General features: G+C 56.3%; 1 protein-coding gene across 5 annotated transcripts in view; it reads left to right on the top strand.

The window, feature by feature from the left end:
* Positions 1 to 2531: 2531 nt before the first annotated feature.
* Positions 2532 to 12515, top strand: part of SLCO2B1 (solute carrier organic anion transporter family member 2B1) — a 50169-nt gene continuing 40185 nt past the window's right edge. For 2 of the 5 annotated variants that reach the window (XM_070624141.1, XM_070624140.1), the window contains exon 1: positions 2532 to 3228. In XM_070624141.1, coding sequence (XP_070480242.1) covers positions 3213 to 3228 — 16 coding nt within the window. In that variant the 5' untranslated portion in view covers positions 2532 to 3212. Of the gene's footprint in view, positions 3229 to 8924; positions 9088 to 11116; positions 11431 to 12515 lie in introns of those variants that run through there. The other 3 variants (XM_070624144.1, XM_070624143.1, XM_070624142.1) reach the window with 3 other exon arrangements.

The following is a 12515-nucleotide window of genomic DNA, read 5'->3' as shown; positions in this document are numbered from 1 at the left end:
AGCCTGCCCCTCTCCCAGCTCAGTCTCCTAATCTGGAAAAGGGAAGGGTTGAATTAAATGAGCCCCAAGTTCCTTCCCGCTCTGACCTTCTGAGGATCAGGCGTCCATCTTTGCCATCCTTGGCTCAGATCCCAGCCCTTGCTGTATACTCGACACATAGCCCTGGGCAAGTCACGTGGCCTCTCTGAATGTCTGCATCAGTGTCAGTGTCATGGGGGAAATAAGTATGACACGTCTTCCTTGGGCAGATTAAATGGGCCCCGCATGGGAGCATGTCTGCACAGCTTGGGGTCTGGCCCCCAGGCAGCATCTGGGGATGGAGACGGCTGCGGCTCTGCCCAAGGCCCTTGCTTGACTGCCTGGCCTAGCGCTCATTTATAGATATCCGCTCCCCAGCTGCCAGGCCAAAGGGAAGTGGGAGCAAAGGTGCTGAGGTGGCGGTTTGGAGCCTCGCTCAGGAACGAGCCTCTGTGCCACTCTTCCCCTTCGCGCCCCTGCCCCCTCTCCTGGGCATCCTCACAGCGGTCCTCCCGACAGTCCTGAAGGGGTGCGGGTTGACGTCACAATCTCCATTTAACAGATGAGAAGACTGAGACTCAGGGAGGAGAAAACACTTGCTCGAGGTCCCAGAGCAAGGTCACAACAGAACTGGCACCAGAACTGAGGTCGTTAGTCTGGAGCCCAAGACTTCCCTTGTACCCAAACTCAGAGAGTTCTATAAAATGAAGTCTCCAATTTTGCCTGGTTTGCAAAAAGGCATTTCCCTACGTGGTTTGACATAAAGAGGGGGAGGAGGGCTTGGCTTCTGCAAACAGCCCCAGGTTCTACGAACAGCGCCAGGCTCGGCATGAGACTCAGGACTGTGTGAACAACTTGCAGCCTGGAAGCTACAGAGCGCTGCAAACCGTGCCAGGCTTGCCGACAGCATGGGACTCTCCAAAAGAAGTCAGGTTTCGCACACTGCGGGAATCCACAGATGGGGATGCGATCCACACACATTGTGGGACTGTGTAAAATGCACAGGGCCCAGCAAACACCACGCTGGCAAGTGGCAAGGATGCTTGCAGACTGGGTTGGTCGAACCTCCAGCCTGGGCCACCTGGACCTCACGGCAGGATTAGCCCAAGCATTAGCCTAAGTCCCAGGGCTCCCAGGTACCTGGCCCCTGCTCCAATTCCACAGCTGAGTTCCGGAATATTCTTGGACCAGGTTCTGTCAGCCTAGGGAGGCTGAGGTGATAAATGAGGACCACTCCTGCCTGAGGTTCCTGTTTGTTCCATGCCCTGTGGGGTGTTGTGCGTTGTTGCACTCAAAGATTGATGAGATGAACTTAGCCAGCAAGCTGGTCCTAGCACGTACCCAGACCAATCTAGGTGTAGAACTTCTTCAGCCTCTGAGGCCAAGATGGAGGCAACTGAGCTTCCAGAAGGTCTAAAGGGACCTTCCCTGTCTCAGCCGTGCACCTGCACTCTGGAAGTTTGCAGCTCTGCCAACCTCTGTGAGGATGTGCCGTGCTGACTTCAGTCTGAAGGATTTAGAGAGACTCCATTTGATTTTCTCAAGCAGGATCAGGGGCTGGTCTTTCCATCAACCCAAGCCAACCATTGACCTTCCCCAGGGCGGTGTTCACGCATTCACACATCTGATTTCTCAAAGACTCATTCGCCCAAAAGCATCTATTGAGTGCCTACCCTGTGCCAGCCTGGTCTGCGATTGTTTCAGATACTACCCGCTTCCTACTAACACCATCACACAGCCATGAGAGCCAAGTGGGGCTGATGCGTATTTCTCTAGCACAGCACCCCAAAAGTGGGACCTCAAACCCACACCCCCGTTGCATGCGAAGACCCTAGTCCTGGATCTGGGTCAGGTTCACTTCTGTGTCTTGGATTTGGGGAAATCCAGAGGTCTTCCTCAGAAAATACAGCCTGGTTGGAGGAAAAAACCTGATTCTAGTATCAGAGGTTCAAAGTTCATCATGGTCCCACCTAGGACGAGCTGGGTGAGCTCTGGGCAGTTTCCAAGAATCAACGCTTTATCTGTGAAATGGCATAAATAACTCACCTAGGGGCCAGCAGGAGGGCCTCAGGTGGGAAAGCGCTGGGGCAGCTGGGCTTTCTCTCCTGCTGCCCTGTTTGGAGCCCCGCCTCAGCCGCTCCCTTCTCGGAACCCCAGGCCTTCAGGCTTGGCTTCTGTCTCGCTCACTGAACTCACACAGCAGCCCCGCAGGTGAGGAATGTTGTCCTTCTTTGTAGATGAGGGAACTGACTTTCAGAGAGGTGCAGGGACCTGCCTCAGGTCACTCGGCCAGTGATTGACAGGGCTGAGATGGGATCTAGGTCTGTCTGGCTCCAAGGCCTCCATCCTCAGTCCTCAGTCCAGAAAACTGCGAATTTCATGTTTGCTCTTCTGCACTCCCCTCCCCATCACCGAGATGGAGTCTCCCCAAGGAGGGCTGGCCTTTGTGATTCCCAGTAGTCAGAGTCCCTCTTTGCTCTGGATCCTTGGAGCTCAAAGAGGAGACGAGGTTCAGTGAGAGAAGATGAGAGCTCAAGAGGGACAGTGGTTCAGTGAAGGATGGCAGTGGGGGAACAGGGACTCTCCATGGGGCTCATGGAAGGTGACAAAAGTTCTGTGAGGGGACAAGAGCTTAGTGGAAGAGGAGCTCAGATCAAGAATGGGAACACAGTGAGGAGACTGGAGAATCAGGACTGAATGATCCCAGGGCTTGAGGAGACCCAAGACATTCCCTCTGCTCCGGCCTCTCCACTGCCAACAGAGCAGGAGAAAATATCCCAGCCAAGAGGCTGGAAGGAACTGGCTGAGCGGGGGAGACAGCAGCCTCCTCCCATCAGTGGGGCTGGATCTAAACAAACCCAGCCTCCTATTCAACTCTGCCCCAGCTGCCCCCGCCAGAGATCAGAGGGATTCACAGAGAGGGAAGGAACAAGTGACTGAGGGAGACAGGCGCTTGGAGAGTGGGGTCAAGTTGAACAGGACTTCCTAACCCAAACCTGGGAGAGGTGGCTGCTATCCAGCGTGGCCCAAGAGGCACCAGCCTAGCGCGTGGAGTCCCCAGGTTCGCACAGCCCTGCGCTGTGGCTCGCGGCTGCTGTCTCCAGGAGCGCCCGATAAGGTCTCACTCCATTTCTCCTGCTCAGCTCCTGTCTTGAAACTGCAATAGGGGCTGGAACTCACTGCACGCAGTGGTCATGGGACCCAGGATAGGTAAGTGTGGATGAAGTAAGGGAGGGGTGTTGGGAGGGAGTCTGGGGACCATGTTCCCAGCGTAGAGGGAGAGGCTTCAGAGCCAAAATGGGTGTCTTGGGTGGAGAAGGGGGTCCCCCAGTGTCCTACACAGAGTCAGGAATATGGCCGGACCCAGTGAAGGTACATTGCATGAATGAGTGAATGACCTGAGGGGCAGGAAGGGACGCTGTTTACTCAGCTGGAGGCAAGGAACCCAGCCTAACCTCTCCGATGAGACAGAGAGGGTGATGGAAAGGGAGGCTCCCGAGCCCCTCACCACCCCTGTTCCCCCTCTCTGAAGACAGCAGATAGAGACAGACAAAGTAGAGAAAAACAGAGAGAGAGAGAAGAATAGTCAGAGACAGAGCAAGTCCGGAGACGTGCAGAGTCAGACAAAGGCCTGGATGGAAGGAGGAAACAGTGAGAAGACGAGGACCAACAGGTGTCTGCAGGAGCGTGCTGGAGAAGGGAAGGAGAGCAGCCCAGAGAGAGGGCTGCAGGAGAGACCGGGAGCGCTAAAGAGAAGCAGAGACAGTGCGAGAGAGAACCAGGCAGAGACAGAGAAGGAGAAAGACAGACAGACAGACCTGCAGACGGAGAAACAGGAACATCAGCACAGAAGAGAAGTGGAGTCAGAGAGAGACCTGCAGAGACCTCTGTGCATGCATTGGCCGTGGGGTGGAGAGGAGGCCAGAGGGGAAATGTCTTAAAGTCTTGAGGAGCCAGGCCTGGAGCCTGGCCAAAGCACCATGTGGAGAGGGCGGTGGTTCTGGGAGCGGAGCGCCCAGCTGAGCATTTCTTGGGCAGGCGGAGGGAGGTAGAAGAAACAAAGGGTGTTTAGACAGAGTGGCCTTCTGGGCTGGACACCCTGCGGCCATCACCTCTGGCCTTCCTCCAGCTGCCTGTCCTCCGCTGCCTGTGTTAGACTCACACCCACTCAGACAGGGCCAGACTTGCACCCCTGCGCGTGGCAGTCAGGGCTTCATGGGCGGAGCAGGCAGACACAGCTGTGTTGCAGCCACAACTTGGGGATGGTGACATGGCAGGAAAGGTGGGGTGGATGCTTCCTCTGGGGGCCTAGCAGGAGAGATGACAATGAGGTCAGATTTGGGTGGGTTGATTTGGAGATTCACCACTGACAAACCAAATTCCGGATCCACCTTGGCTTGCTACAGGATGGGAGGGTTGATGATCCTATGGGTATGGAAGAAACTAGACTTTGGCTGTACTGCATCTGCCCCCTGTCTCCTGTCCCCAAGACTGTTATTCTGACCTCTGCAGAGCTCAGCTCTGCAATATTCTCTAGCTGCCCCCTTACTCCCATACACACAGCAGGAGGCTGACCCCAGTGTCTGCCCACCAGCCACCAGAAGCCACCTCTGGTCTGGCTTCCTGAGCCCTGCCCTGAGCGGTGGCCAGGTTTCCCCTGTTCTCCCTTTCTGGTGTGAGGGCACTCTGAGGAATGTGGGAACTCAGTCAGGCAGGATACAGAGCCCGGAGCCTGGGAAGAGTCCTGGGCTCAGCTCCCACCCCCAGAGAGAGGGGCCAGCTGTCCCAGCCCGGGGGCAGTCTGATCTGGCACCCAGCGGGGCCCCACCGTCAACTCACCACGTGCCCTTGGGCAACAGGCAGAGCTTCCTTGTCTGTGGGGGAGGGGCTGGAGAAAATGGTTTCCCAAGGCCCTTCTCATCCCCTTTGGTGATTCCGAGCAGCTGCTCTCCCACCTCAGCACCTTTGCTCAGCTTTATCTCCACCAGGAAAGCACCTGCCCACATCCCCTTCTGGGGAAATTTGCCCTGTTTTCCAACTCTTCCGAACACCAGCTCCTCCAGGAAGCCTTCCAGAGGGATTCTCCAAACTGAAAGTCACCTCTCCCCCATATGCTATTTGACCCCTATTTGTGGCTCATCCTTCCTTGTTCCTGGTGTTGCCTCTATTGTTCTCTCCGGCCTTTCTGGGTTCAAATGTGAGCCCATCCAGGTGGGGCGAGGGAAAGAACCAACAGTGCTAGGTTCAAATTTCGGCTCTGCATCACTGGCTTTAGGAGAATGCAGTGACAAGCTCTAACACTTTATAAAAGGTGAGGAAACATGCTTAGAGGGCAAGTGACTCAGCGAGGTCACCGAGCAAACAAGCAGGAGAGTGGGGGCCAGAATCCAGATCTGCCTGATGGCGAAGCTCTTCCTCTTTGTGCCATTGCCCTCGGGGCTTCCCCTTTCCTTCCGCAGACCTCACACTGGTGAGGGGCCACCTGCCTTGGGTGCTTCTCCACTGGCTCCAGGCAAAGCAAGCTGTTCTCTGGGTGTTACAACTGGGGAGTGGGCAGGGGGAGGCTGAGTTATTTTCTCCCAGCTGGGCCTTGCCGGCTGGGCCAGAACACAGGCAGCTGTGAACCAGTTGGTGAGCTTGCCTAGACCCCACAGTTGGGTGCCAGGCATCCACTCCCCAGTCCACTTCTGTCCCTTCCTGGGTCTCCCTTTCTCCATCTGTGCAGTAGATGGACAGGTTGGCCAAGGCAGTCACTTGGTCCCTTTCAGTGCTGAGAAGCCCTGTCTTCTGTCTCTAGAGGGAGCCGTGGAGCAGAGGCCTCTCTGTAGGGGTAGGGCCGGGTCTCCTCATCAGTGTTACGGGGCCTTGGCTATCTCCAGCTGCCAGCCTGGGCCTCAGCCACACCCTGGGGGTGCGGAAGAAGTAAACTTGGTCCCTGCCACCCCTCAGGGGCTGCAGCCCAGAGCCCGAAGCACTAATGCTTGAAAGGATGGAGAGAGAACAATGCCCGCCTCACCAGCCTGGGAGCTCCCTGGGAGCAGGGCTTGATTTGATCCATTCCTGAGGCCCCAGAACTCACACAGGCTGGGCAGAGGTGGCGCATTGAGTGCATAAGTCCTCCTTCCTCTCCAAGCCCCCCATGACATTCCTTCCCTCCCTCCAGCTGTTTTGGAAGCCTCTAATCTAGGACTGGAGACTCCTGATATGGCGTGAGGAGATGGGGCCCTTAGGGAGTAAACGTGAGCACAGAGCAGATGAGCTGGGACTAGTGGCTGGGGGAGGTGACACGGCCTTGGCCAATGCCTCCTATCTCTGAGCCTCAGGCTCCACATTTAGGCCTAAGGACACTGGCCTGCATCCCTTATGGGCTCAGGGCTCACCCTCCCCCCAGGTTCTCATCATTTTTTAGGGTCATCTTGGGTCTAGATGGGGTGACTGGGGCCAGAACCAGGAACAGAAAGTCCCAGCACAGGGTCCCTGACCCAGCCTGGAAACCACCAGAAAGTGCTTGGCCTCCTCCTCCCCCCTACACACATCTCCCTCAAGAAGCAGCGCCTGGGAGGCCTGCAACAGCTGGCCCTCAAGCATGCGACTGTCTTCCCAAGAGACCACCCAAGGGTCCTGCCAGGAGGAATTTCCCAAAGATGACAGCCAAGCCCAAGACCGGAGACACCCCCCCCCCCCACCCCCCTGCCTTCTCTTCTCCCTCATTCCGTTTAGCTCAGTTCAACAATCGTGTTTCTAAGCTGGGTCAGGCCCTGAAAGATGAGAAGTGGTTTGCTGGAAGGATGGACGCTCCAGGCGGAGAGAACAACATGTGCACAGGCTGAGGGTGGAAAAGAACAGGATGAATTTGGGGAATGGCGAGCATCTACTGGGGCCAGAGAATAACGTTTAGTAGGGGTGGGCGTGACCTCCTTGAGGTGTCTAGCAGGGGTGGCAGGAGGCCTGCTGGGGTGGAGTGCTGCAGGGTGGGGCCAAGTGCTCCCGTTCCCAGAGTGGCCTGGAGGGGCTTCTGGAGGAGGAAGAGTCAAATGTAGGCAGGGGGGTCTCCGGTCTTGGGCTTGGCTGTCATCTTTGGGAAATTCCTCCTGGCAGGACCCTTGGGTGGTCTCTTGGGAAGACAGTCACATGCTCCCAGGCGCTGCTTCTTGAGGGAGATGTGGTTAACCATTGTGGAGGACTGAAGTGTACTGGGCAGGGCATTTCCTCTAATCCTGCCAAAAACGCTGTGAGACGGCCCTCTTCTCCCACTTCCAGAGAAGGAAGCTGAGGCTCAGAGAGGCTAAACAAGCTGGCCAAGGTCACACAGCTACAATATGGCAAAACAAACATTTGAATCCAAACTCCTCTGGCCTAGAGGGTTTCAAGCAGGGACCTGACATGGTCCATCCAACACAGGACCAGGCAGCCTCTGCCCCGGGGCATTCGTGCCCGAATCGGGCAGATAAGAGGGGGACATAAATGATGCAGGAGAGTAACCAGCCCTGTGGCCCAGGGAAAGGGCTGAGGGAACTGACCTAGTAGGGGGTTACGGAGGGATAGACAGTGGGCATGGGCCACAGGAGCTGGGCAGGGAGACCAGCAGGCTGAGGGAACCCTGGGCAATCCAGGAGGTAGGAGGTGCTCAAGGCAGAGTTGGCCATGCCGAGGCTGGCCTCCTCCCACCGCAGCACCTCCAGAGAGAGGTGCGTGCCATCACCATGAGGGGCGCCTTGCCCAATATCTGCTGCTGGGAATATTGCCCTTCCCAGGCTCGGGCTGTGGGTGTGTTAGTGCCTGAGTCTGGTGGGTTTTCCAGAAACATCTTGACTCCTTTGTGACACTGCCCCCACCCCACCTACCGTGGCACCTGAACACGGTTCCAGGGTGAGTTCCCCTTTCGCTCTGTTCTACTCAGCTGGTGCTCACGGTGGGGCTTCTCACTCCCGCTGGGCAAGTCTGCCCACTTGTGGCTTCTGTTACCTTCTCTCCACACATGTCTCCCAGATGCCCACAGGCCGGGCTCCACCCCACAGCCTCTCGTGGGCTCTCCTGGAGCCCACAGCCTCCTAGGAATCTCCCCTTGGCTGCCCCGCTGCCACCCCAAACTCACCACATCGAAGGCTGACCTCACCACACCATACGATCCTGGCCCTCGATGGTGGGACACCTAGACAGAAAACTGGGCCTCTCCCAACTCCCTTCCCCTGCCTCCAGGACCCCCGGCCTCCTGCACTCCCCACAGCTGGTTTTTCACTAAGCCCTGTTGATCCCCGCTCCCTACAGTGGTATATCTGCTCATTCCTCTCCATCCCTACTCCCCACTGGGCCCCATTATCACTCTCTCCCCTGGACCCCACTCCTGCCTTCTCCCTGGTCTCTGTCTGCAGCCTGACTTCTCCACTCTCCCCTCATAGGCATGGAGGTCTTCTCAGAAGGCCAGATTGGACCTTGCCGCTGGGCTCAGACAGAGCCCAGCTCTTCAGCCTGGCATTCAAGGCTCCTAGCCCCTCCAACCACTGAAGCCTCACCCTCGACCTTGACCCCAGCACTCCAGCCTTTCTAGACTGTTTGCTCCCTGAGCGTTCTCTGCTCTTTCATACTTTTGCCCTTCTCTCTGATGTTCCTTCCTCTAGGAAGCCTTCCAGAACCTTCTGATCTAGACTAGGGCCTCTCCACTGTGTTTCTATAGTCTTGAAACTTCTTGTATCACAGAGTGAGCACATGTTATTGTGAATCTGTGTTAGATGTTTGCCCCACCGCGCGCGCACACACACACACACACACACTCACATACACAGTCACACACAAATGGGAGCTCCCTGAGAGCAGGGACTGGGGCTAATTGCCTCTGGGGCCCCAGCAGCCTGCCTCGAAGAGCTGTCAGTGTGTGGAACTAATCTTCGTTCTCATTCCCAAACCAGCAGAGACCAGCTCTGACCCGCTGTGGTGACCCTGGGCAAGTCACAGCCTCTCTGGCCCTGTTTCCTCACGCCTCAAAGGGTTAACCAGCCCTGGCTTCCTGTCCAGTGGGCTCCCCAGGCCCAGTGTTGCTGTGGGATTGCAGACAGGGAAGCCTACAGGCAGGTGAGGAGGGTCCATGAAGTGGGCCAGGCACGCTCCCCCAAAGAGCCTTCAACATGGCAAATGGCCACGTGCAGGCCAGCGTCCCGGACCAGCTGAGTGTTACCGTATGGGAACGCAGGCCTAGTGTTGCTGGATCTGCTAATCTGTCAAGAAAAAACAAAAATCTGGAGTTTTATGTGATAGTTCCCAATTTTTAAATAGTAGCAGCTAACTTAAAAACTCTCTGGGAGCCAGCATTGTGCAGGCCCCCAAAAATGTCTAGGAGTCAGATGTGCCCCCACGCAGGACTACCATGCAGTGCACAACTCCAGGGGGCGCCATTCACCTCATGGTGCACAGCCCATGCAGCTGCGCATGGTGTCTTGGGCCAGGGCCTCTCAGCCATAACCTCTACCTCATATTCCATCTCTGCCTTATGCTCTGTCCTTTGATGGCCTCGGCAAGGTGTGTGTGGTAGCAGGTGTGAGGGGAAGGCCTTCCCTTCTCTTGCACAGGGAAATTATTAGGAGAAAAAAAAAAAAACCCCAAGGCCTTGGAACGTACAGGCCTTTTTGGCCTGTGGTGGGTGAGGAGGGTGGTGGGGGGGGTGGGACAAGAGAGCAGAGGGAGGCATCCAGAGGGATCTGAGCCACTTCAGGGATCAGGAGGAAGGGAGAGAGCAATGCTGGGGCTGAGTCTCCCACAGGAGGGAAAACAAGTTATTCTGAGGCCTGGTGGTCAGACCTCAAATAGACTCCCTCCCTGGCGAGGTGGGATGGAAAGCTGACAAAACTGACTCTTGTGAGGCATCTTGTGGTGGACAAAGGACATCGTCCTGTGTGATTCATGCAAGCTTGAGAAGAGAGTCTTATTATTCCTCTTTTGCAGAGGCTCAGGTCCAATTGCTGGCCCAAGGCCACACCAGGTCTAAGTGGTCCTACATCTTGTTCTCTCTGCCAAGGGACAGGCCGGAACATTCTGAAGAGAAAGTGTCGTTGCCTTGCCCCTCCTTGGGCCAGGTACTCCTCTTCTGCCCTCAGGACGCGAGAACTCTCCCAGGCCCTCTCGGGCGTTTCTCAGCACATCCCTCCTGAAAGTTCAAATCTGGGCCTTGGTTATGAGTCCTGAACTCTCACCACACTCATGTCCTCTGGACTGGGGGCCACATGTCCTTCTCGCCGCATTTCTCTTTCCAGCCTTGCCTGCCCCGACTTGGCGCTCTCTGAGGCCATCAGAGGAGGGTGTTGACTGAACAATGAACTGACTGACTGACTGGTTAGCTAAAGAATCAGCTGGTGGAATGCTAGACTGTCCCCATATAACCACCTTTGACAATTCACAGGCGGCCAGGCCAGAATAAGAAATGGCTACGTGGGGATTATTTTTCATTTGTTCTAAGGCCATCAATGCAGCCGCCATCTTGTGGCTGCTGTTGGGGGCTCAGGAGTCAGACAGATCTGGGTTCCAGCCCATGCTTTGCCATTTACCAGCTCCTGGACCCTAGATAAGTCACCTCTACTCTCTGTGCCTCAGTTTCCTCATCTGTCAGAGTCACAGCACCTACCTCAAAAGGTTGCTAGGAGGACCAGTGAGTGTGCCCAGCCCAGCACGTAGTGTTGTTGGGTCTATAGTAGCCCCTAGGACAAACTCCTCCATCTGGGCCACTTCCTGTAGTGGGGGAGGGTGACCCAGAGCTGGGTGTCCCAGCCCCCTGACCTCCCCAGCCCTCTGGGGTTGAGCTTTCTCCAGATTCTCAGGTTCTAGGTGTGGCAATGCTCCTTCCTGTCACAAAGTAAGTATGGAGGCAGGCGGGGTGTTTGTGGAAGGACAGACAGCTGACAGAAAGACTGGCAGGCTGATAGGGAAGGAAACACCGTTCATTGCACTCGGGCTACGCATTGTGTCGTGCTGCCTCCCCACACATTACTGACACAGCCTGTTGATAAGACGAAGTGTATTGTCTACCACGAGATGGGACAACACCTCTTCTCAAAGCTCTGGCAGTGTCTCAGAGCAGGGAGAAAAGGTCAATATTTGTTGAGAATTGAGTGTGTTTTGAGGCCGGCCGTTCAGTGAGGAGAGGGGGTGGGTGAGAGAGGCTGGACTAGGATTGGGTGAGAATCATGACCCCACAGTCCAGATTTGTTGGTGGAAACAGCAAGGGGGAGGATTTGGGGGTGCAGAGAGTCAAAGAATCGAGGGCGCACCCTCTGTCGATGGTTCCCCCTGAAGAGTCGATCCATCTTTCAGGAAGTTCCCATAAGAACAATCAAGCCATTGGCTTGGGCTGGTTAGTCTGGGAAGAGTAAAAAGAAAAAAGCCTAACGAAGACAGTGGAATTGCAGAGTCAAGCGAATGTAGACGGTAAGGTGTGGTTTGGGGCTTTTAGCATCCAGGCCGCCCGTGGGGTGGAGGTTCTGGTCCTCTGCGCTGGAAAGCAGGGATTTCCGTCCTGCCATTGCCGATGAGGACACAGCAGGCTACTGGTCTAAGGCCACGCAGAGGACTGCAGCTGGGGGCGCTCAGACCGGGGCAAGTGCCGCCAAAGCTAGTGAGTGTGCACGGAGGGAAGGGATCCAGGCCCTCAGGTCTGTGGTTGGCTGAGGCTTGGATGACAGGGCGAGAGATAACCCAGAGTCGGAAGGATGGTGCTGTCAGAGGGAGAAGTGACCTTGGAGGAGCCAGGTGTGCGTGGAAGGGGCTGGGTTCAGCTGGGCCTTGTAGCCTCGGAGGTACTTGAAGGTTCTTCAGGAAAGGGGAGGGCAGTGGTCCTCAGTGGGGCCAACTGGGAGCCAGGCCTGGGCCAGGCACCCTACATGCCTTTCTTCCTTGAGGTAGCTGCTGTATCCTCACCTTACAGATGAGGAAACAGGCTCAGAAAGACGGAGGGGCATGTCTAGGCTCACACAGCAGATGTAGGGAGCCAGGGTTCAGACCCGGCTCTGAGGACTTTGAAACCTACACTCAGCCCCACAGCTGTCTGGGATTTGCTGTTTGCAGCTGGGAGGTGGCTGGAGGAGGCAGGAGCCTTTCCAGCAAATAACAGGCAGAGAAAGGCGGCCCTCACTGTCAGGCTGCTCTCTGAAACCTTGGCCTTCATCACCCTGGATGCAGCTGGTGTGGGGAAGGCCGACTCCTGCCCGTGGAGGGGTAGCTAGAGGCATACCCTCTGCCTCTCAGGCCTCCAGCGTCTCTGACTGAACTGGTAAACAAGGTCTCTAGCTGGGCGGACTTTCAGGGTGACTGGCCCACTTGCTGAGCAGCTGCAGGGCACGTGGCCAACCAAAAGCCACAACAGACAGGTCTCCTGAAAGACAGCCAGACCAACGACTTACCAGCTGCTGGACATGAGAGCATCTGTGTGAATCACTAGCCACGTAACCCACTGACGGGCACACAGACCCCTTGCCTGCCAGCTCTGGAGCTGTGGGCTCCCAGCCCTTGGAACC

Source organism: Equus przewalskii, chromosome 6 (assembly GCF_037783145.1).
Source record: "Equus przewalskii isolate Varuska chromosome 6, EquPr2, whole genome shotgun sequence".
Lineage (NCBI taxonomy): Eukaryota > Metazoa > Chordata > Mammalia > Perissodactyla > Equidae > Equus > Equus przewalskii.
The sequence above is the reverse complement of the archived record's forward strand: the minus strand, read 5'-3'. Positions and strand labels throughout refer to the sequence as shown.